The sequence below is a fragment of the Canis lupus genome, chromosome 20, assembly GCF_048164855.1.
Source record: "Canis lupus baileyi chromosome 20, mCanLup2.hap1, whole genome shotgun sequence".
Lineage (NCBI taxonomy): Eukaryota > Metazoa > Chordata > Mammalia > Carnivora > Canidae > Canis > Canis lupus.
The window spans coordinates 19,893,056-19,919,450 of NC_132857.1; the positions used below are offsets into that span (position 1 = coordinate 19,893,056).

Genomic DNA, 26,395 nt, shown 5'->3' on the forward strand with positions numbered 1-26,395 from the left:
TTTTATCATTCATATACATCTTCCTTCCATATTAAAATTGACTTCTCAATCATTAGATAATAGATATAAATTAGCAATCTTCTTCTAAATATGTATTAAATGACAAACGTTAATATTTAATATCATTTAATTTCCATACTTACTTTTGAAGGGTAAAAAATACAATTTCACATTTTTTTACAAAAATTAATAAAACACTTTTTTATCTTACTCCAGTAAATTTCACATAGTCCAGATTTATTCAGTGTTATAACTTTTACCCATAATATACAGAACTGTGTGCACAGCCCACATTCTACAAAATACTTACCAAAGTTTGTGATCATGAAGAATGAGATGAAGTAAACCCAGTCTCCCTGGTACTCAAGTAGGGAAAACTTCTCTATCATTCTAAGCAATCCCCAGGAAATCTAATAAGCAAGGTAGCCAAAAGGTGGAACTAAGAAGGAATAAACCTGCTTCTTATAAACTCATAAACTTTTTACTGCCTGCACACAAAGATAAAAGCTGGGACAGTTCTAAAACTGTATCATGCTAACTTCACCAGTTTTCTAAGAGTAATTTAGACTCAATTTTCAACTTTTCATGAACTCAAAATGGTATTCACTGTACTATACTTGTTGAATGTACTAATAACTAATCCCTTCTGGAAATAAAAACCTACCTGTAATGTATATTTTCTGAGCTACAAACATCAGAAATAAGTTTCAATTGCCCAAAATAAGTTTCTCAAGTATAGTGAAAAGGAGAAAAGGATAGAAAAATTATAGTTATAATGTTATAGGAAAATATTTAAAATTAGAGTTCATCAATAGATATCCATTTATCTTATAATTATAAAGTAAGACTATACTGTTAACTTATTTAATACAGAAATATACCCAATTATTGCCCAACTTAGAGCAAAAAAAAAGATTATAATTGATATCTATGTTAGATATAAAGAAATTATGTTATTTTTATAAAACTTTCTTACTCATCATTTTGAAGACCAACGTATCTTGGACTAGGAACTAGCATGACTCGAACATTTTCAAGCTTCCCTTTCACAATATGCATGAATTGGTCAAGATGACTAGAAGGTGGTTTTGTAGTATAAGTTAAGAAAGCATCATCAAAGTTGATACATAGAGTTTGAGGTTGGTAATGATTTCCAAAGGCCAAACGTCCCTAAAAAATAGATAAGAGAAATTATGTCACAATATAGAGACCATATATTTTTCCTTAGCTGATCTCATAACAAACATTTTCAAGCAACAACTAAATAATTCCACTTTAGCACTATATACTATTCAAATTATTTCACTGATCAATTTAGACTAGTGTTTAAAGAAATCTAAGTACTTGTGAATAAAAAACCCTTAAGACCTAATAAATTTGTGGTAAGATGGTATTGGTGTTGAAATAATTCTTTCACACTTTCATGAACTTTGGAACCAAAACAACTCTATAAAATTACTTTCTTTTCTTAAGTGAAAATTTTATTTGCAAATATAGGGGTTTCCATTATTAACCCACCAAATATTAATTGTAGCGAAATTTACTTACTGTGCTCACATTGACCTTTATGACTGGAATAAGTGATCTCCATGAAGATGTGGGGTCTTGAGATTCTGTTTTTACTTTAACCCTGAGAAAAAGAAAAAAAAAATAGATATATGTAAGAAAAACCTAAGTAGCTGACTTCACAAAGTTACCAGCTGTAACTTTCCAAATGCATCTAATGATTGCTCCAGTAAACAAAATAAAGACAGCATCTAACAGAATACTAATACCTCTCAATTATCTCTTGGAATGCACTCTCTCATATATCATTTTTGGACTGGCAAAGTATAATAATGAAACTATGTTGTTTGAGTGATAATAAGTTTTAATGACAAAAGTATAAATTACGGTTTGTTGTCATTATATCCACCATTATACTCATTACAATGTGATATTTCATAAGACAACCTACACTAATAAAACAACAAATGACCAAGGTACAAATCGCTTTGATATTTTCTACTGTTTAAAGCACTTTTGACAACTCAGCTGATCCTTTCCCTTCCATATCTCCATCACTTTGTGACACTTTGTGACAAAATTTCCTCTCAATAAAATGAAAATGATAGGTCAAGAGTAAAAAAAAGAAATAGGCCAAACACAAAGTATACAAAACTTGATATGAAAATTTCACAGCAAATCAATCACTAAAGATTTCAGATGAGAATTCAAGGTATATATCTTCAATAATCCAGTAACTCCTAAATCACAATTCTGAGGGCATCTCCACTAAGGTAGCCTTCAGTGCTTAAAACTAAATTTGAAACTAACCTATCTCCCTTCTAACCTCTTTCTCTAAGATTCCATGAGCATGACCACTAATTAAATTAGAAACTGGATTCATTATTGGCTCATCCTTCTTACTACTTCTCCACACCTAATCTATCACTTCTTATGTATTCATTTGCCTAAATATACCTGTAACCCATCCACTTCTCTCCCTTCTCTTTGTTACCAACCCAATTGATGATCATCTCTTCCTTGGGCTGTCACAACATCTTTCTTCCTTCTCAGTGTGTATAACTTTTATTTCCTTTCATCTTATTGCAATAGGTAGTACTTCCAGCACAAAGGTGAAAAGGAGGGGGACATCTTTGCTTTGTACCTGATCTTAATGGGAAAGCTTATAGTTTCTCACCAGTAAGTGTATTGTTAACTCTAGGATTTCTGTAGATATTCTTTATTAAATCAAAGTTCTCCTTTATTCCTAGTTTACTCTGAGATCTTAATCATGAATGAGTGTTGGATTTTGTTACTTTTTCCTGCTTCTATTGATACGATCATTTGATTTTTTCATTTTTAGTCTGTGAACTGATTTTTGAATGTTGAGCTAGCCTTGTATACCTAATAGTTTTTCAAGCAGATGATGAGGACATTTATTCCCAATTAAATATTTCATGGATATTATGTCCCAGGCACTGAGCTAAGGTACCAGGGATACCGAGACTACGACAACTGTTCTGTTTTGAGGGAATTTATAGTCTAGAATGGGAGTAAGAATAGTTAATAGGCAATTTTAGTGCAAGGAGTGTTATCTCATTCATTTGGGGAATATAAATAATAGTGAAAGGGAATAGAAGGGAAGGGAGAAGAAATGGGTAGGAAATATCAGAAAGGGAGACAGAACATGAAGACTCCTAACTCTGGGAAATGAACTAGGGGTGGTGGAAGGGGAGGAGGGCGGGAGGTGGGGGTGAATGGGTGACGGGCACTTAGGGGGGCACTTGATGGGATGAGCACTGGGTGTTATTCTATATATGACAAATTGAACACCAATAAAAAATAAAATTTTTATTTAAAAAAAAAGAAAAAAAATAGAATTCTGTGAGCACACACAGAAGGATCAGGGACACCTGAAGGGTGAATGAGTCAGGCAAAGAAGATGAAGAGTCCTCCATAGAGAAGAAACATCAGATACAATAGAGAAGTTGTTTACTGAGGCTGGAGTGGATTGAGGTGGGAAAGGAAGAAATAAGAATTTGTTTGCAGATGACATAATCATCTGTGTAGACAATCTGAAAGAACTAACAAAAAAACTCCTGGAACCAATAAGTGATTATAACAAGGTTGTGGGATTCAAAGTTAATAATATCAAAGTCCATCACTTTCCTATATACCAGCAATGAATAAGTGAAATTTGAAATTAAAACTACAATATCATGTACATAAGCACCACAAAAACTGAAATACTTAAATATAAATTTAACAACATATATATATATAAGATCTGCATAAGGAAAACTATAAAACTGTGACAAAAGATATCAAATAATTAAATAAATGGAGCGATATTCCACATTCACTGATAGGAAGATTCAATGTGATCAAGACGTTAGTTTTCCTAACTTGCTCTATAGATTCAATATAATCCCAACTGTGATCCCAACAAGTTGTTTTGTGAATATTGACAAATTGACTCTAAAGTCTACGTGGAGAAGCAAAAGACCCAGAAGAGCCAACACACCATTGAGGGAAAACAGCAAAGTTAGAGGACTGATGGTACTGACTACAAGACTTAACTGTAAAACTACAGTAATCAAGGTAGTGCAGTACTAGTGAAAAAACAGACACATAGATCAATGTAACAGCATAGAGAGCCCAGAAACAAATGAAATAAAATTATATATTTGTATATGTACCTTAACTATGTATATATGTTTCTATATTTATGTGCATGCACTGGAAAGGAAAAAAACAGATAACAATAGTTATCAATATGGAGGAAAGGAGGACTAGTAAGCAGAACAAGACTGTTTCTTTTTACATTATTATTATTTGAATTTTTAAAAGAATTATATAATAATTTATGTGAATGTAAGTTTTAGTCAAACTACAGATTAGGCTGTGTTTAGGTGAGTAGCATTGACTATATTTAATTAAAGTAAATGTTAAAAGTCAGAGATTAATAAAATTCAAGTATGACTATGAACCTTTCAATTTTGGACTGGGTTCTTGTTCTTCCATTTTCTCGTGTTTTATCATCCTCTTTCTTGGGTGGAATTATCGTTGGCTCCAAACCAAATAATTCTTGAAGACGTCCATAAAGATCCGAACGATTATAGACATGAAATTCAAAGTCATTGACTGTGATATATAATCTGGTTTCTGCTTTTGGATCTAAAGATATCAATTACAAAAAAAAAAGTTTTTAGTCAGCGTTTCAAAAATTTTATTCACATCTTTCTCATAGCTAAAGTAACTAACATAATTCTATGAAGGAGAATTTCTAAAATTTAAAAATATAATGTATAAAATACATATAATTTATAAATATAAAAATATATAAGCACATAAATATATTTTTAAACTATATAAAATACTAGCAAAAGGAAGAAAAAAGCTGATGTTACTATAGTACTCCAATTTAGCATTCTAAAACAACCTGAATTTCTAAATTCTGGCTGTATAACAACAGAATTTAAAGACTTTATGCTAAGAATAACAAAGTACTATTTACAGACTAAAAGTAAAACTTTACCCTAACAATAAATTTATAATAAAATATAAAAACAGCAAAATGTTCAAAGTATGATACATTTATTTTTTTTAAGATTTTATTTATTTATTCATGAGAGACACAGAGAGAGAGAGGCAGAGACACAGGCAGAGGGAGAAGTAGGGTCCATGCAGGGAGCCTGACGTGGGACTCGATCCTCGGACTCCAGGATCGGGCCCTGGGCTGAAGGTGGCGCTAAACTGCTGAAACACCAGGGCTACCCAGGATCAGGCCCTGGGCTGAAGGTGGCGCTAAACTGCTAAGCCATCATTTAAATGATGTTAAATGATACATTTAAACATCACATTTAGTATTTAAATTTTATATCACAAAACAAAGATTTTTCATAAATACTAGTTTATCTTTTAAAACTACACAGTATTAAAACCAAGATCCTATAAAATGTAGACTCCAAACAATAATCTTCTCAAATAAAAGACGTAATTACCTTAAATATAAGTAACGATAGTAATTAATAAACCTAAACTACAAAATGAGATGGGGAACTTGTTTCTACTGAGGAAATAATCTTTTTTTTTTTTCCTGAGGAAATAATCTAAGACGGTGTGTTAAATGTCAACCAAAGAGGGTCAGAAAAAAAGGTACCCTAGTCAGCGCTTTCTTTAGTGTATTCTTTTCTTAATGTAATTTATACATGAGCTTTTTTTTTTTTTGAGTTTCTTTTTTAACCTTCATTCATGTTTCTCCCTATCAAATTAAATTGAAGAACAATTAAAATGAGATATGATCAGCTAGAAGGGCTTAATTTTTTTAAATGGTTAAGGAGAACTGTTACTTTCATTTAATATATTTTAAGCTATGGTTTAAATAGAAAGTATACATCTTTAGTAATACACCAAAGTATACAAAACTAATTTCTTCTTGAGTTACTAGGGGGGAAAAAGCATATGAAATGTCAAATGCCCTAAATAAAAATAAATTTTAGCTTAAATGAACAAATGAAAAATACTGTCACTCATACTTCAAAAATAAACTATGGAAAAGGTATCAATAACATTAATTTTTTATGCAGTACTTTTAGTTCTACTCCAATCTAGGCTGTTTCTTCACAACTTTCTAAGATAATTAAGAAAAAAAAAGAGGGAGAGAGATAACTAATCCTTAAAATAAAACACAATATTTAGGAGCAGTAATTTTTCTGATATTTTGATAGCTCTTGACCTATGTTCCTTCCTATTTCTTCAGATTTGTTACAGGACTAAAAACTAAGACAATCCCCTAAACTATTATAATCAAGTGTTTTGCCCCTTTTTCTTGTTATCGGTCAAATTCTTAAAATTAAAAGAATAGGAAGCACTGTTTTTTTAATACATTTGAAGCACTCTAAGTCTTGATAATAATAAATATCATAATCCATTTTTAAGTAAGTCATCAAACTCTATGACTCATTAGGTTTAAACCTTTCCTCAGTAATTATCCACAATCTCTTCCCAAAATGCCAGGGTCAAATACCCAGAAGAGTACTCAAATGTTTCCAACTGGATACTTTACACAACGGTTATCTCACTCTTGGCATATCAAACCAAACATCTGATTTTTCTTACCCAAACTTACTCCACAATATTCTCCATCAATAGTCAATCTTTTCAATTCCTCAAGCCAAAAAAATGGACTGCTCTCTTTCTTTCCTGTCCCAGATAGTACCAGCAAATTCTGTCAGATTTCCTTTCAATATATAGCCAAAATCCAACCACTTCTCACCACCCTGGCCCAAGTCACCATCAACTTACACCTGTCTTAATAGAAGAGGCTTCTAACTAGTCTCCGTGCTTCTATTATTCTCCGTGCTTCTCCTTATTCCCCTTACATGGACACCTTACACATCTTTTACAGATCTTATAAAAACCTAACTGAAATCATATCGCTCTTCTGTCCCCTAACTTTCTGATGGCTTCCCCTCCTACTCAGATTAATATCAAGGTCTTTTAAGTGACCTATAAAATCCTACAGGATCTATACTCTTCTCTCCTAATTTCTCCAAAAAATTGGCCTCCACTTTGGTAATAATAGGAACAGAACAACCAGGAACTGTTCTTCCCCCAGACATTCACAACTCATTCCCTTACTTGTTTCATGTTTCTGTTTAACTATCCCCAAACAATAAAGCTTTTCCTGACTTCCCTATGTAAATGGCACCCTCCCCACAGCAAACCAGCACTCCTTATTCTACCAAATCTGTTTTTATTTTCCTCAATGCCATATTTTCCTCACTCATTCCTTGAGGCTATATTTACTTGCTAATTACCTAAATCCATCCCAACTTGAATGAAGCAAGATCTGTAAGAGAAGGGACTTGATTTATTACATGCTGCATCCCCTGGTACCTAGAATTCTTAGCACATAGAAAAACTCACTTGTATGAAAGAATAACAAAGCATCTTACACAAATTATACTCCTAACAAAAGTATCCACAAACAGATCTTAGAATTTTTTAAAACCCTACATGTAGAAGCATAATAACTGCAAAGTAGAATATTTTTTCTATTCCCACATTGACCCATACAAGTAGGAATTATTCAAGGTCATAAACAACTCAATCAAAATTTACCTCAAAACTCATTTAGATAATTTGTTTTCAAATTTACTTACAGAATAGCTTAACATGATCCCTGAATATAAATGCCCTAATTGTTAGGACCATGTTATAAAAGCCAGTGGATGAGCTGCAGAAGCAACAATGGGGAAAATGAGGAGTCTGGACTAGCCCCTAATTGGATCAGCAGTGACGAATAAACAAAAAGTGACTGTATAAAAATGGAAATAGGATTCCTCTTAATTTCATCACTAACTTGCTGGACATGCACAATTGATTCTCTCAGTATAACTGATATGAAATTAATATGGCTACATTAACTTAATAAGGACACTAAGGCACAAAGATAAAACTATTAATCCCTGAAAATATTTTGACAACACTGACAAACACTAAATACTTGATATTAAAATACTGGAAGATCCCCTCAACATACCTATTCTATATTCCCAACTTTTTTTGCATTAATTATTATTTATTGTTGCCTCCCCCACTAGAATGTAAACAGCCATTAGAGAAGCATTTTTCCTGTTGTGTTCACTATTACATCCCCAAAACAATGCCTGCTACCTAGGAGGTGCTCAATAAATATATTAAATCATTAAATAGAAATAATAAGTAGGTTTTTAAAACTAAGACTGAGAATGCCTAGACAACTCTTTTCCTTCCAAAAATCACTTTAGAAAAATAATAGTAAATCCATGAGCATTTTATTTTTATTTTTTTATTTTTAAAGATTTTATTTATTTATTCACGAGAGACACACAGAGAGAGGCAGAGACACAGGCAGAGGGAGAAGCAGGCTCCATGCAGGGAGCCCGATGTGGGGACTCGATCCCGGGACTCCAGGATCACGCCCTGGGCCAAAGGCAGGCACTAAACCACTGAGCCATCCAGGGATCTATCTCCTCCATGAGCATTTTAAAAGCACCTATTGATTTAGTATTTTAAAAGGGAAAGACACCTGAATTCACAAAGCATTTTTTTATTTGTTCTGCTTTTTTATTTGTTTCACCTATATTTATACTACTACGCAGCCAGAAAGCTATGTGATTAAACAAATAATCAGAACTCCACACCTGGCTTACATGGCTCTACTCTCTTCAGGGCCTTTGTCCAGGATCTTTTCTATCAATAATCCCAGCTTTCTGTGTCCCAAGGAATATTCTATATAGCAATACCCTTTCCATTCTCCTATCCCATCCTAACATATACATAAATATGTTAGCAAAAAAGTAGTAAAAAAGCTAAAGTACTGACAGGCTTAACAGTCCCACCCACACAGAGATAAGTCCATAAGAGCCCCACATACAGATAGCCCACACACAATGTCCTTGTTGATCTGGAAAAGTGTCCACATAAATAAAAATCTCTGCTGACAGATGAGCACATTCCGCCAAAGACAGACACCTTTCCAAAGACATGTATCTCCTCTTCCAAAGAATGTGCACAGGTGCAAACACACACACACACACACACACACACACAGCTTCTTTAATTAAAAAAAAAAGAAAGAAAAAAAGGTCAGAGACTCCTGCATTGGATTCTCCAGAAACTAGAGAAAAATAGTAAATATATAGTAGAAAGAATATAAGATTGCAACCATGTGACATCATTTACTAATGATGTGACCTAAGGCAAGTACTTTAATCACTTTGAGCCTCATTTTTCTCATCTATAAAATGAGAATATCTCTACTTACCTATAGGATTGTCATACACAATAAATACTGTTCCCTTGTTTTTGCAGGTCAAATTCCTATTCGTCATATAAATTATGCATTCACTTTTGGTTTATAAGTTCTTTTTTTTAAAGTAATCTTTCATTTCATAATGTGATACAAGGTTCATAATAATAAAAGCAGTTCATCTCTATTGAACACATGCTATGTTCCAAGGACTATTCTAGGAACTCTATTCACCGAATCTCATTTAATCATTACAGCAACCCTGGCAGTTGGAGCCCAAGGTTACACAACTAGAAAGCAGTAGACAAGAATCCAAGGTTCTAAATCCTGGGTCTGAACCACAAAATAAAATTACTTATCAATTATATTCATAAAAGCAATGATAGTTTCAAAAAAGTGTTATTAATCCCTAAAAACAGAAATGTATCAAGAACCTAGTTATTTCTTGATAATTTTATGAAAAATTCATCCATTCAAAGCTTAAATGCAGTATTTAAAACTTAAATTCTCATAACGCTAGATTTCTCATTGACATTTATTTCTCCTGAGAATTTTAAAAGCAGTTTTTAAGTTTCATTCATTCTGATGACACTGCAAGTCAAAGCAAGAAAGGTATAATCAGGTGACTTTTTTTTAAAGTAGGCTCCATGACCAGCTTGGAGCCCAACATGGGGCTTGAACTCAACACCCTGCAATAGAGAGCTGAGCTGAAATCAAGAGTTGGGACACTTAACCCACTAAGCCACCCAGGTGCCCTGGTTGACTCTTAAATCTCATCTCTACATTAGCATTTACTACCCTTGAAGGCAAAAATCTTTATCTCATATCCTTATTACCTAATATTTACATAATGGACTCCCTGAAAATATTTGTTAATACTCAATTAGATAGATATAAATTATAAATATAAAAGGCTCTTCACTTAATAAGTAGTTAATTTATGGAGGAAAAAAAGGTAAATAAATGTTGTAGAACTGCTTAAGTCTCCTGAGCAAACAGCTAATTGAGACTTCTTGTTTTCCAAAGGGAAATTAGGAAAAAGGCACTTATTTAATTATGTAATTGGGACACATGCTATTTGTAGTAAAAAAGCTAAAGTGCAAAGTGCTGCCAAGGCCTTGTAATATTTGGAATTAATACTTAGTACAAAGACAAAATAGTCTACTGACCTTTTAAATTGTTAAGAGATTATTTCCTGTATTTAACAAATAAGATTTAGATACTACATATTTAGATTACTAGATTTTATTAGGCTAAAACTTTTAAATGGCAAAATAACAGAAAGGCATACATATTACCATCATCCTTTCATATCTTAGCAATGTAAGAACTTTTTTAGATAAGAAAGATGCATGCCTATTTAGTTCGATATTCATTTAAACATTGTATCATCACATATTAAGAGGTAATTGGTCCTATTTATTTTCCAAAAGAATGGCTTAAAACCAACTGTTCAGAAAACCAAAATAAAAGTTTTTGATGGATATTCTCATTAATTGGTCTTTGGCCAACACCATCTACAATAGATCACTAATTTCATGACTTAGGGAATATTTTACAATAAATTCTATGGTAAACAAATTAGATTTATTCTTTTTTTTTAAGGATTTTATTTATTTATTCATGAGAGACACAGAGAGAGAGAGAGAGGCAGAGACATGGGCAGAGGGAGAAGTAGGCTCCATGCAGGCTCCATGTAGGGAGCCCGACATGGGACTCGATCCCGGGTCTCCAGGATCACACCCCAGGCCAAAGGCAGGTGCCAAACCGCTGAGCCACCCAAGGATCCCTATTCTTAAAAAAAAAAAAAAAAAATTAAACTGAACAACTGAAAACTCTAAATCGATTCCTGGATTAAATTATCCCAACCAAGCTCAATGGCACAGAATTTGACTTCTTGGATACTCTCCTTTTCTCCTAATTAAACAGTTTTAAAGCTTTCTCATGAAAATGTTAGCCTTATCCACAGATAGACCTTAGCCTATCTCTTTGGAAGACTAATGGCCATTATCTACTCAAGCACACGTTCTAATTAGGCTTGCAAATTTTCCAACAAAAAATGTCAATCATCTCCACTTCTTTCTTGACTAATTGTCAAAGTACATGTATCTGCCCTTAATCAGTAAGAAATAATATTTATACTGTAAGGTCTCATTAACAAATATAATCCACTATTTTAATATATATTCCATAATATTGTCCAACTCTTTACCAAAAGCTTACTTTGCAGCCTCCTTGTTCTTCTATGTACTATAAATTCTCTCTCTGAAGTATGCTAGACCAATAACATATTTAGACCAAACTGCTTGTTTCTGCATTGCTATTTGGCATTGTGTCTTTACTTTGGAAAAGTGTGACTGTGAGCATCTCAAGAATGTCATCCTCTGTAACAGAGAATTTCTTTTAAATGCACATGGAAGAGAAACTTCTTTGACCCTCATCAAAGCTGTGCTCTTCCTGATGAGACACATAGATTTATATGTTAAAATGTAAGGAAAACTATAAGCAAGTAATTAGAATTATAATTCTGGTAACTAATAAAGTCTACCAGCTTTTAACATCACTGTAAAAGGAGATATGGAATCTTTTCTGTTGCAAGCATTAGCACACAAAAAATAAGACAAAATAATGTAGATATTTTTATATGTTAAGACATAAAATATCTAGAACTTATATTTCTGTTCTACATCATAGATAATTAAAAAGAAAACTGAGACATAGAAATATGTTAACATTCTACTCCACCTCTGCCTGATAAAATCCTCCCCACCGTCATCAGTGATCAGTAAAGTGAATGCAAAATATCTGTTAAACAAAGATTTTTATTAAAAGCTACCTCTTTCATGAAGGATTTGGGTCAGTTACCCTTGACTTCATCTATGAATTTTGTTGAAAAGCAACGCACTTTAAGGAGATGAAATATTTCATGATAAAATGAAGTAATTATTTTCTTTAAAAAAAAGCTATAAACAATTTAGGATGGCATGTCTAATAAAGCTAAGACATGCCTAAAGTAGGCAATCCCTTTAGGCTTAGCTTCAAAACTTGAGGTTGCCTCTTGATACTGCAAATTATCACATACATTCCTCCCATAAGCTGCCATCAGTGTTTATATTATAAAAATTTCCAAGAATCTGCTTGGCCACATTTGACAAGCCTATTTTATAATACAAGGAGAACTAGACTGGAAGTTAGCAGACCTAGGTTTTCATTCTGGCTTTACCAGTTATAAAAACAATTATTCTTCCATCTGGAAATCCAAATTGATTTGAGAAAATCAGTTGTTTCCTAATTGTGTAAGTCCTTTGAATCTCGGGTAAAGAGCATGCAGTGTGTGGAAGGGGGATGTTAGGTCAAATGGGCCTCCTCAACTCATGTCCCTATAGTTTCATTGGTTTACAAGAACATCTTTTTTTTTTTTTTAAGATTTTATTTGTTTATTCACAATAGACATAGAGAGAGAGAGAGGGGCAGAGACACAGGCAGAGGAAGAAGCAGGCTCCATTCCAGGAGCCCGATGTGGGACTCGATCCCGGGACTCCAGGATCACGCCCTGGGCCAAAGGCAGGCACCAAACCGCCGAGCCGCCCAGGGATCCCCAAGAACATCTTAAAACACCAAAAAATATTTAGAATACAATTTCTAAATATATATATATATATATATATATATATATATATATACACACACACACACACAAATATATTAAAAGGCATTTTTAAAAATATAAACAAAAAAAAACTTTCATTTCAGCTCTGCTGGATTCTCATTAACAATAAAGCTCATGTTAACCAAACATGGGGGGGAGAAAACTGAGATTAAGTCAAAAAAGCAATCATCTAAGAATATACTGCAAGATTAACAGAGGCATGACAAGCAGCAAAAAAATATGGTCCCAAAGTAAATCTATCTCTAAGGGATAAACTAGATAGACTTTACAAACTTAATCAGAGGCAGAAATACTGGCCCTGCTCAAAGTTAAGTGAATGTGTCAAAACCTGGGACTGAACTCAAAAGAACTTGGATCTTAGGAATGAGTGTTAGCCATCTCTGAAGTACAAGTAGGATATACTTACTTAAATGCCACCTTTAAGGTATATAGTCAAATATCAAAAATAATCAGGAATATTATCTCCACAAAACTTAACGTGGATAATAGTGTAGGAAAGTGACTCAAAAATCTGAATTTAGGGGATCCCTGGGTGGCGCAGCAGTTTAGCGCCTGCCTTTGGCCCAAGGCGCAATCCTGGAGCCCCAGGATCGAATCACACGTCGGGCTCCCGGTGCATGGAGCCTGTTTCTCCCTCTGCCTATGTCTCTGCCTCTCTCTCTCTCTCTCTCTCTCTCTGTGTGTGACTATCATAAATAAAAAAATTAAAAAATTTAAAAAAATTTTTAAAAAATCTGAATTTATTCATATTTGATAAAAGCCAAAACTTAAAAATTTCCAGTTCACTAACATATTGACTATTTAAAGGAACTTTGTTTCTGTGAAAATGCTTATAGCAATTGCTTAAAGAAAGGGGTAAAAAGGCAGTTTGAACACTTGGTTTTCTAAAACCATAGACTATAGGCTTAATAATACACAGCTATTCTGAATCACAGAAGACAGACTAGAAAAGTCTATTATAAACTACCAACAGAATACTTTTATCATATGAAATTACTTAACCTCTGCTCAAAATTATCTAATGAGCAACTCTAATTTTTAGAAAACTTTTTCTAGACATGAAATTTGCCCATTATTCTTTCTAGTCATTCTGATTTCATTAATTCTACAGATACCAAATTGACATTAATTTATACCAGTCTTTTCAAGGAAAAGTACATGATGTATGATGTTAAAGCAGGAAAGCTATGTGGAAGCAGGGGAATGACAGTAAAAAAAAAAAAAAAAAAAAAAAGACTAAATAATAGTGAATTCAAAAGTAATTTAGGCTACCTCAATCTTGTAGTAATTTTAAAGACTTTTGGAACTTTATTTTATTTATTTATTTTTTTTAGACTTTTGGAACTTTAAACCTATTTTCCCATAGAAACTTAGTTATAAATAAAGTTATAAATGACAGCAAGATTCCTAAGTGAATCCATAAAAAAAAAAAAAAATTTTAATTGGAAAGCTCCAAAGTTCTATAGACCCTAACTACCATTTCAGATTCTTAACACGGGGTGCCAAAAACACAGATAGTCCTAAAAGCTAAGAAAAGGTGGAAGGGTCTCATCATCTTCTGACACTACTCTCCAAAGCCCCAACTAAAATCTTCTAGAACAGTAGTTACCAAAGTATGATCTGGAGAAATTGTAGGAATCTCAAGATCTGTTCCAGGGACTAAGTCACCCCATGGACCCCCAAGCTTAATTTTGAATGCAGTACATATCAATATAAATTACATAAATAAAAGCTCTTTGGAGTCCTCAGTAATTTAGAAGAATGTACAGTTCCTGAGATTGAGAAGTTTGAGAATCACCATTCTAGGCAGTAAAGTCAAGGACTACATTCCTTGAAATCACTAGTATGATTAATGTTGAGTAGGAGGGTTAGGAGCACAGGACCACTTATAGAGTTGTGAAATAAAGACCTCAGGAGAAAATTCTGAGGTGATAAAATTCTGATGATAAAAGCAGAACTGAAAGAGTCTAGAGCCTTCATTTCCTCTTTTCTATTTATCCTTAGCATAAGCAAATAAATGAGATTTAGTAGCAGTGTCAGGTGGGACTATAAATAAAGCCACAGAACCTGAAAAGTAAGAAAATATCTTAGTAGAAAGATTAAAGAGTAACTAGGAAGTCCATTTTAACCACAGAACAGGTTAGATCCACAGACATAATAGGGGATCCCTGGGTGGCGCAGCGGTTTGGCGCCTGCCTTTGGCCCAGGGCGTGACCCTGGAGACCCGGAATCGAGTCCCACATCGGGCTCCCGGTGCATGGAGCCTGCTTCTCCCTCTGCCTATGTCTCTGTCTCTCTTTCTCTCTCTCTTTGTGTGACTATCATAAATAAATAAAAATTTAAAAAAAAAAAAAAGGAGGTAAGGCTATGGGGAAAAGGGTTATACTGAGGATAACACTGAATAAATAATATGCTAAAGTAACTAAGCAAGAAGAAAGCTGCTGAAGAATTTTCAGCTAACTGGTGATAAAATCAGATTTATAGGTGCTGCAGTTTTTAAAAATATTTTTATCTATTATAAAATGTGAAACATTTCAATGTCCATAAATGAAAACACTGATCATATAATTAAATATTTCAAATACATAAAAACAGGAAGACTCACCATGTTGCTTTTGTTTTGGATTATACATTTTCCACCACCGAAAAATTATAAATCCATCTTGAATTCTATGCAAGATAAATTACAAAATTAAGAACTTTAGTAACAATTTACTTAACTCATTTAATTAATAATTGTAAAAAGCAGGCAATTGATAATGAATATGAATGAATGAATAGAGAAAATTCTCAGATCACTGGAATACATAAACGTTTCATAGTCTCAAGTTAGGAAAGGGGAATTTACATAGCTCTAAAATAGATTATTCTATTAAGGTAAAATTTAATACCAGATCACATTTAATAAGAAAATAAAGTGCTAACAGGAAAACTTTTTTTCTTTTATAAATGATATTTTTTAAATGGTGTAAAAACTATATAAACAAAAAGCCAAATCTTGATAGGGGGATATTACAATGCTAACAGAAGCTTTTAAAAATACTCCTTTAACTCTGTAATCATATATTACCTCACGCCTCAAAAAGATAAACTTATAACCTCTCAACCTTTTCTTCTTACTTTTCTTTTCAAAATAATTTTATACTCACAAAGTTGACTCTACTGTTTTAAATGAGGTATGACTGTTGCCAAACCCTAGCACCTCTCAAATAATTCAAAACTTTCAAGTTAAGTAGCAAATGTTAAGATAAGCTCAAGTTAAGTAGCAAATGTTAAGCACAAAAATAAAGTAACCTTTTCTTTCAAGGCCTGCAGAACAAAGAATATATCAAACATACTGTCATTTCTTAATATATTCAGATTTGTGTTTCCTCCTTAAAGCAAAATTAGAGTAGCTAATAGATACTAAACAATTCTTAAAACTTATTACCTATATAAGGAGCTAATGGATGAGTTCTCAGTATCCCTGGACCCTTGTTTTATGTAACAAATGACCACCATGAATTCTACAAGAAAAATGGTCAGGTAATTTCATGGCTCATGTGTTCATCTAGGAATGAAATGAGATTATTCATTTCTATAACCAGCTATTTGATAAAGTTTGTGCCAGTCTAAAACTTAGCTAAATTAATCTGATAAAAATATTTTTAAAGATCAATTCACCAGATAGGATTTACTAAAAAAAAATTGATTTATGGTTTTATTTGAAAAGTAAATCATATTAAATATCATCAGAAAAAATTATACAATACTTCGTTTGTTTGAGTTCCTTTTTTTTTTTTTTTTTACCTAATAGACATGTCTTCTGTAATGTAATAGATTTCACGAACCATGACTTTTCCAGAAAGAACAGAGAAAGAGAAGGACCCTGTTGTAGGAAAAACAAAAACAAAAACAAAAACAAAAAACACAACAGTGAGTAATGGAATTGTTTTGATCCAGAGTGAGCACTTAAAACTTAAAATAATCTTAGCATTCAATTTATTCAATAATTATTAAAGGTTCTCTCCTACCTGATTCCCTTACAGCCTTACTAATTTTCTATTGCTCTTTCTTCAAATATGAACAAAAAGTACAATAAGTACCATCACTATGAATTGACCTACTAACCATATAAAGACATTAAATAGCTGCTTCATATGAATAATTCTTTTAATTATGCACAACTTTAAATAAACCTCAAACCAGTGACTAATTTACCACTTTTCTCCATTAATTTATTTGACTCTAGGAACCAGTCATTGCCTCAAATTAGTGGAGGATGACTTACGTTTGAGAGAAATTTTATTTATGTCCTCTAAGTAGTACTCTTAAGGAAGTCCCAATGGTTCTAGTCAATTACCTCTCACCCTTTTTCCCATTAGTTGAGGGCTTTCTGAAGCATACTGCTTCCAAATCAATCCTGCGGCCTCCAAACTTCCCACTTAGAAGCAGCTGGAAACTTAAATTAACAACGCAGGCCACAAAAAGAAATGTACAAAATGATTCCAACTTATAGTTACAGATTTTTTAAGTATGGGTTATTGGAAAAAAAAAACAGCAAATAAACCTCATTAACCATTAGAAACTTTCTTTGGATAGTAGAATCCTGAGAAATTTCTATTTCCATAGTTTATGCGTGCCTATATTTTTCAAATTGTTTCAATGAGCATCTTTTATAGCAAGAAAAAAAAATCCCAAAAGTTACTATAGAAACACTTTAAGAAGTAAGAATGAAGTAAAGAACCTAACCAAGTGATAGTTCATCTTCGGTCGTAGAGTGCTGCATGAGAGAAATTCCAGTTAGGTTAACATTCATGAAACAAAGGTGAATTTCTAAAGCTACTATAACTTATAAAATAAAAATTTATAATATACATCTCAAGATTATACAGAAGAAAAACATTCAGTGTTATTCGAACTTACCAATATGGATATAGCCATGTTTGTATAATCTATTAAGAACCAATGTTAAAATAAGACCAACGTTTCGAGAATTGTAGTATGTGAGGTAAATAATCCAACCACAGGACAAAATTGTAGCTGTTTGGAGAAAAAAAAAGCAAAACAATCTCATTGTAAGTTTCCTTCACAATCACCTTATTATCTCAGTAAATATTTGTTAGTAAAAGATTACTTATGACATTAAAAAATGATAGGATCTACTTCTAAAATGGTAATATGTTCTCTTACAATTCAATACTTTGGATTTTTAATACCAGATGTTGATTCTACCTTATGTAACTTTCCTCATTTTTCTTTACTCATGTTGATTCTACTTTATGTAACTTTCCTCATTTTTCTTTACTTATTAGCCAGAAAAGCACATATTACAATCAGATCAATTAAAAAAATACTGCCCGGGGTGCCTGGGTGGCTCAGTCAGTGAAGCATCTAACTCTTGATTAGGCTCAGGTTATGATCTCAGGGTCATGACATCCAGCCCTACATCGGGCTCCATGCTGGACATGGAGCCTGCTTAAGATTCTCTATCTCCCTCTGCCTCCACCCCCAATTCTCACATGCAAGTGTACTCTCTCTCTTAAAAAAATAAATACTTCCTTTTTTTCTGTTTCCTTTTTCACGGTTTTGTACTTATTATTAAACATGTATAACAATATTCTGGAAAGAGAAAGCCCATATTTCTGCATATTCTGAAAAATGTCCACCTTTATCAAGCTAAAAGCTCATTCCCAAGCTATTTTCTAAAGGCTACAGACATTTAAAAAAGAAAGAAAACCAATTATTTTTAAAAATCAAAGAAATCGTGGTGTTTTTTATTAAATCAATAATTTCTGCTTTTAAAAAAAAATGGAAAGAAGTGAGAATTTTGCCCTACTTAAAGGCATATCTATACTAAACAGGCCACCCTATACTATTTTGTTATATTTGATAAGGCAACAACCTACTTTTAAAAAATGCCAGTGAATATGCTACAGTAAATGATATTTCAAGTTTGACTCATTTTTCATGAGAAGTATATAGTCACCTATAGGACTCATAATATTCCCAAAAGAACCTAGTTCATGAATATACAAAAACTAAAACATAAGAAAGCATTTTTGATAAAATATTTCCTTTTACTTAGCCAGTTTGAAAGAATAACTATTTTCTAAATTAGGACAAAGTAATGTAAAGCAATTTAATATGTACAACCACTTAGCAACATCACATTAAGTTCTTAATGGATAAAACAAAGCAGTCACTGAGTCAAAATACATTTTCTCAGGGTAGCTTAGATTGACAGTAATAACTCTGATGTAGCAAGTGCTACGATTTGCCCATAAAAACTATTTCTAGAACAATTATTTCTAGAAAAGTTGTTTTGATGATGGTTTTTTTTTTCCTTTGTAAAAAAGTGTTTTGGGTTGTTTTTGTTTTTGTTTTTGTTTTAACTGAAGTATAGTTGACACATAATGTTATATTAGCTTTAGGTATACAACATAGTGATTTGAATATGTCATTACATTTTAAGTTTAAAGACATTCTGTGCTAATTTTTACTGTAAATCACTGTGTCAAGAGCAGGTTATGGTGGGCCATTCAGTAAAGCAAGAGGTATTTGCTGGAAAGTATGCTTCTGGTATCATACAACCTGAGAACTGTGGGCTTTTTCATTTTACCATGTTCCCCAACCCCCTTTAATATCAAAAGGCCAGTTAGGAAAACAGCAAGAGTAAACGATCACTCAGTGATTTTCTGGTTGTTACTGTTGTTTTTTTCCTTAAGGAAAGGAGTTGTATATAATAGAAAAAAAAGAGAAATTCTACGTGATAAAGTGAAGAGAATGATAGGAAATAAGAATTCCACCCTTAATTAAACTAGAAGAGAATTTTCAGTGTGTCTTTTATGAAATTTAATTTCATATTAATGTTTTACATTTCATTTTACTTTTTTGGCTTTAATTAAGGATAATTTATAATAGTTCACTTTTGTCAATTAGAAGAAATATAACTCAACCCAATAGGATTGGATTGTGTTTAATATCCAATCCTACCTACAAATCATGAATCATAATTCCTTTTATACACACTTCACCTCTACTCATTTCCCTACCACATATCCTGTGGTGTCATGAAAGAAGCATAAGGATGCACTCAGAAAAAAACAGCTATGTTACCTATATAAGTTATTTAATCCTTATAGGCCTCAATTCTCCAAGTTAAAGTCTGGTGCCTTCATAAGTCTGCTATGAGCACTAAGTGAGATAACATATGCAAAAATGACAATGGTATGTGGCACACAGAAGATGTTCAATAAATATCATTACCCTTTCTTTCCCCTCTTACCCTTTCTATTTTCCTCTCTGCCTTCCTAACTATTATATTGAAATTCAAATCAAATTCTGTTCTTCCACAAAAACTTCCTGGGCAATAACACCTTACAGTATTTTCTCCCTGGTTATTATTTTGTATTTCCCCTCTTATTAGTTCCTATTCATTCATTCCCTCATATTTCCTCCCTCTCTTTGCCACTGATTTATACACTGTTTTGTATTATTTCTATGAATCTAGAAAACTTCTGGAATATTAGACAAAAAAAAATTTTACTGGTAAAGCCCAATGTCAAGTATATAAGGAGGAAAGAGATGAAATTAATAGGCATGTACACTCTATTTTATATTAAAAAATATATTTACCATGAGAATTTATCACTTTTAAAGTAAAACAAAGAAGTGTATGTGCATGTGCTGAAATGGGAGTGGAGGAGTCGTGATGAAGGAGTGGACTTGAAATAGGAAAGATAAGCTAAGGGCAACGTTTTTCTTCTTCTCCCACCTCCTCTAAGTCAGACAAGGAAGGAGGGAGCCTAAGAAAAAGAGCACTTGCCAGAGCAAATTGTCATAGAAACATAGATTAAAATCTTTTTTCCAAAAAATAAACCAATGATATTGTAAGCATTTCAACTTCAGCTAACTACTGCTTAAAATTTGGCAGCTGTTAATTCACACACAAAAAAACCCATAAAGTACATGAAAATATATTCTACTTACCAACAAGGAGCCAAACAACATTGGAATTGTGTTCTGTAAGAAAATCTTCTAATTGAGTGATACTAGGAACAATACTCTCATTCTTCCTCTGATCCATTACTGAAGTTTTTTCAGACCAGCCTCTAAAGGCCTAAGATTTATTAAACTGCAAGGGAAATCAAGTAAGGGGAGAAAAAGGTGGATTTAATAAAAGTAAAAGTTCATTAAACCCCATTCCAGTTCATTAAGAATGAAAAATAAACAAATATTTTGCAACAAATATACATGCAACAAAGCATGTCCACATTTCTTTTTTCTTTTTTCTTTTTTTCTTTTCTTTTTGCATGTCCACATTTCTATAGAAAATATAAGACAATGATCGGGCTCCCTGTGAGGACCCTGCTTCCCCCTCTGCCTATGTCTCTGCCTCTCTCTCTCTCACTGTGTCTCTCATGAATAAATAAATAAATCTTAAAAAAAAAAATATATATATATATATATATGGCAATGTATCACATTTTTAATGTCCTGATTTCACCATCCTAAGAATGAATAGATTTGGGTTCAGTTACCATCTGGCTCCAAATATGAGGGACATAATCACTAAATCTAATCAAAGATATTTATCTCGGGGATCCCTGGGTGGTGCAGCGGTTTGGCGCCTGCCTTTGGCCCAGGACGCGATCCTGGAGACCCGGGATTGAATCCCACGTTGGGCTCCCTGCATGGAGCCTGCTTCTCCCTCTGCCTGTGTCTCTGCCTCTCTCTTTCTCTCTCTCTGTGTGACTATCATGAATAAATAAATAAAATCTTTTAAAAAAAAAAAGATATTTATCTCAACAATAAGAAGGAAGTATTAATGATCTATATTAGACAAATTCATCTGCATTTGTCTCAAAAGCTGCCATTAAATGTTGTATTTATAAATTAACTTATATTAATCCTTCTTAACCTCCATCAGCTCTGTTTTTTATTAAATGGGTTGTAATCTATTACAATCTTCCTACTTTGGATTCACACTGAGTAGAGTTTGGACAGTAAGCAGATGTCCTCCTATCAGGATGGATTACAATAAACACATGTCAAATTGTGACCCAACATGTGAAGAATGTATGTGTATATACACACATTTCAGCAAGATAAGTATGGATATTTAGATGTATTGAGAACGAGTTACATGAATTGACAATGAGTAAAAAGTGAGGAATAAAAGTTCTTATTTTATGATCTGAGAAACAAGAAAACTATCCGCCTGTTAAAAATTATCCCTCATGTTAATACAGTATTAATATGACTAACCCAACTTACCTATAACAAAATTATCTTATGATAAATCAGAAAATAACAACATTTACAACAACAAAAACAAAAAACTAGCTTTAATGACAAAGTGAGCTACACAGTTAATGATCATTTACGGCCAAATAGCACAGGTGATTTTATAGAAAACTAGAAAAAGAGATTTCAAAACAAGAAGAATATATGAGAACAACTTTCTAGCTGAAATTCAGAACAGCTGACTTGTTAACTTCCTAAAAATGTTTTCTATTTACTCACCAGAGACTTATCTTCAGTGATAACAAAACAACTTTAAAATTGGATTAGACAACATTGCCAGATTAAAATGTTTCATATTTCTAAATTGTTAAAATGTCAGCAATTCAGAGGCAAATTAAACATCTCTTTTAAAAAAAGGAAAAGCTCAACAGCAAAAGGTTTATTAGTAATAGTGATAGGAAAATCTAAGGCTGAAAGAACTAGAAAAAAAATTTAAATGTTTTCATTTTTCAATTACCTTTTTCCCCTACAGTTTAGAAAATGAGTAAAAAATGTTCTCATAGTGAACAGTCTGGGGGGGGGGGGGGGATAAGCAAAGGTGGTAAAAAGGTACAAACTTCCAGCTGTAAGATAGTAAGTTCTGGAGATACAATGTACATCATGGTGACTATAAGTTAATAATACTGTATTATATATTTGAAAGTTGCTAAGAGAATAGATCTTAAAAGTTCCCATCACAAGAAAAAAATGTTATAACTATGTGAGACCAGCTTAAGCAGTTGGAGCCTGAGCAGGGAGGTTGCCTGATGCAGGGTGACAGAACCCAAGAGGAAGACATCAGACTCCAGGCATCAAACTCCAAAGAGATAAATAAGGCTTCCATGCAAAAGGGCAATCTGGAGTAGTGTGTTGATGTGGGAGAAGGATAAGGAGGGTACACATCTAGGAAATAGCCCTTGCAGGGTATGGGGGAGAGGATTAATTAAGTAAATATATTAAGGATATTGAAAGCCTGTTTTCTCACTGTTGGAGGATATAGATGAAGAAAATTAGAATTAATTCTGTGGTGTTTGATAAAAACTTAAAAGTATAGTTTTCAATATAAGTATACAAATAAATATGGCTATAAATGTGTATATGTATGTATGTACATATGCTCATTAAAAGGTCTGAAAGCAGCAACACCACAATTAAAATGAGTAGAAAACTTTGCTTCTAAAAACCATTTTCTATCAAAAGGAAACAGGGCTCCTTGAAGAAATGACTAATTCCACAAGTAGGTCAAGGAAACTCAAGATGAGCCTTGTTTTCCAGAAGGTAAAGAAATACCTGAAGAATGATGGGAACTTGTCAAAAGGACACAGAAATCAGCTTGAAGAGGCTTCCACTGGAAAAATCTGGGGCAATTTAAGCATCAAAATAAATAATAGTAATAGATTACAACCCATTTAATAAAAAGAACCTATGAATCCATATCAATATAATCAATTAAATTTTGATAAGTAACAAGATTCTCCTACTCAAAATAACTCCCATCAAAATTATTAATGATGAAGGAGGAACTTTGTGAAATTTAGTTAAGTGATCAGACACCATCAATATTAAGATAAATCTGAATTGTGCACTCCTTCTTAAAATTTTTTTGATTACAGTTGACATACAATGTTACATTCATTTCAGGTATACAACACAGTGCTCAACTTCTCCATGCATTATGCTATGCTCACCACAAATATAGCTACCATCGTAATAGAGGAACACAGCCTCACTTCTAAATGCCTGCCAAAGATGCACAATCTGAACCTAATCTATCTTGATTCTCTCTACCAATAGATTATGACCAATAAGAATTGTTTTATTCACCTTTGTATCCACAATACCTGTGATGGTGCCTTTGAACATAGCCATTGTTTTCAAGTATCACATCATTTTAAATGGTATTTTTATCCAGCACATAAGATAGTAACATTGATCTACATGTTTCAACACAAGCTCTCTCAGTATTTCCATAATTCATCTATATTCTCTTCATTTTTCCTGAATCCATTATATTCACTTCAAAACTGTCCACATTAGAACAGAAATTTTGACGGTTATTCTTTTAGCAACGTACAAAGAAAAGCATGAAAATGTGAAATAGTTCAAGCAAAAATAGCACAAACCAGAGACTTAAAGTTCCTAATTTAGCACTACCACTACTATGCCATTTTAGGAAATACCTTTCCAAAAAATTACTTTTCAAAATGAATTACCTATAAAATCTTTTCAAATACTACGTTCAATTTTATTTCTGTCTCACTAGCATAAAGAAAATAAAATTATCAAACACCTAATACTTGCATTAACACTTACAGAGATAGAATTCCAAAACTTAATTTGGTCCTTCAAAAATGGAAGCCATTCTATAAATCACAACAAAAAATACAAATAATATGATAGGAAAATCACCAAAATATATAGTCAATTTACAGAAGAAGATACTATCACTAGCAATTGGAGATAATCCCCATTTGCCACCCAGTAGTCATATTAAGTGAAAATAAGAAAGACTGCAAACAACTATATTGGCAAAAATATGGGAGAATGGGCATTCATACATAGTTGATAGGCATAAACTATCTTTGGGAAAAATAATTTATCAGATACTATAAAAATGTGTACACTTTAAATTGGACATATCAGTTCTAGGACTCTCTTATAAACACTCAGGCACAAAAGGATGTTTTTCAAGAATAATTACTGCAGCATTATATAAGTACACTGGGAAATTTGAAAAGAGGTCGACTAATAGGAAAATAGTTAAATAAATTATGGTATACTTTCCTGGGAAATAAGATGCATGGAACCTTTCTAAAAGACTGAGATAGTTCTCTATATGGGCTGATACACGGAAATGTCCAGAATATATGCAATGTTAGCAGGGAAAAAGCAAGGTGAGAAACAAAATGTATAGTATTGCATTTATGTTTAAAAGAAAAAAGACTATCCATTATATATATGTTACATGTATATACCCTATATATACACATATATGTATATGTATGCACAAATATAAAGTATGTGTGTGTACACATTTTTTTAAATTTGCATAAACACTAGCAATTCCATGAATGGTTACCTATAGAGAGAGTAGTGGCAAAGATTTCAGGGGAAGGAAAAGAATCAGTGAAGCAGAATGTTCACTTTTACTCTTGATACTTAGGTATTGCTTAAATGTTTTACAATTGGCATATAATACTTCCATAATTTAAAAAGAAAAAGGGAGCGTGGTGGCTGGAAGACAGGAAATAACAGGTTAGAAAGAGGCTTTTCTTAATCAAGCACATATCTCATGGTCTCTCCTTACAAATAGATCTCCAAACCCAAAAATAACAACTCTGGCATCTGTCATTCTACCATCATGTCTTTCTTCAGTTCTCACTTGTGTCTTTAAAAAATTAAAATGCAAATACTGAGCAATAACAAATTTCATCATGACATCAGAAAGATCAGTTAACACCTTTGCAAGAATTATTTGATTTGATAACCTTGAGGGTAAGAACGGAAGGGAGAATAGCTGTACTGTTCTGGAAAGGGCCAGCAGAAAAGCTGCATCAAGGAAGGAGGTAAAGAACACTATAAGGAAGAGATTGGGCAAGGGACAAGGAAGAGGCAGTTATTAAAGAAAGACAGCATCAAAAGAGCTCTAAAAACGGAGCACCTGAGTAGCTCAATCAGTTAATGTCTGACTCTTCATTTTGGCTCAGGTCATGATCTCTGGGTCCTGAGATGAGCCCCATATTGGGCTCTATGCTCAGCAGAGAGTCTGTTTGTCCCTCAACCTCTTCTCCTCCCACCCCCATTCATAAGCTCCCTCTCTCTGTTTCTCCCAAATACATACATCATAAAATTTTAAAGTCCCCCCCGCCAAAAAAAAAAGTTGGGGGGGGGGCACCTGGGTGACTCAGTTGATTAAGCATCCAACTCTTGGTCTCAGCTCAGATCTTGATCTCAGGTTCATGAATTTGAGTTCAAGCCCTGCGTTAAGCCTACTTTAAAAAAAAAAATCCTGCTTCAGACTGCATTGTTCTGGATTATATGGATTAAGAACACAGATTCTGTACTAGCCTATCTAAATTAGAACTAACAGTTCATGGGACGCCTGGGTGGCTCAGTGCTTTAAGCCTGCCTTCGGCACAGGGTGTGATCCTAGAGTCCTGGGATCAAGTCCCACA

The 26,395-nt window shown here is 33.0% G+C and overlaps 1 protein-coding gene across 10 annotated transcripts in view; it reads right to left on the bottom strand.

Moving 5' to 3' along the window:
• BLTP1 (bridge-like lipid transfer protein family member 1) overlaps positions 1-26,395 on the bottom strand; it is a 204,441-nt gene that overhangs the window by 166,267 nt on the left and 11,779 nt on the right. For all 10 annotated transcript variants that reach the window (XM_072788527.1, XM_072788528.1, XM_072788533.1 and 7 more), the window contains 7 exons: positions 20,925-21,069; positions 17,859-17,975; positions 16,743-16,821; positions 15,559-15,623; positions 4,476-4,662; positions 1,549-1,630; positions 977-1,170 (listed from right to left, as the gene is read on the bottom strand). In XM_072788527.1, coding sequence (XP_072644628.1) covers positions 977-1,170; positions 1,549-1,630; positions 4,476-4,662; positions 15,559-15,623; positions 16,743-16,821; positions 17,859-17,975; positions 20,925-21,021 — 821 coding nt within the window. In that variant the 5' untranslated portion in view covers positions 21,022-21,069. The remainder of the gene's footprint in view (positions 1-976; positions 1,171-1,548; positions 1,631-4,475; positions 4,663-15,558; positions 15,624-16,742; positions 16,822-17,858; positions 17,976-20,924; positions 21,070-26,395) is intronic.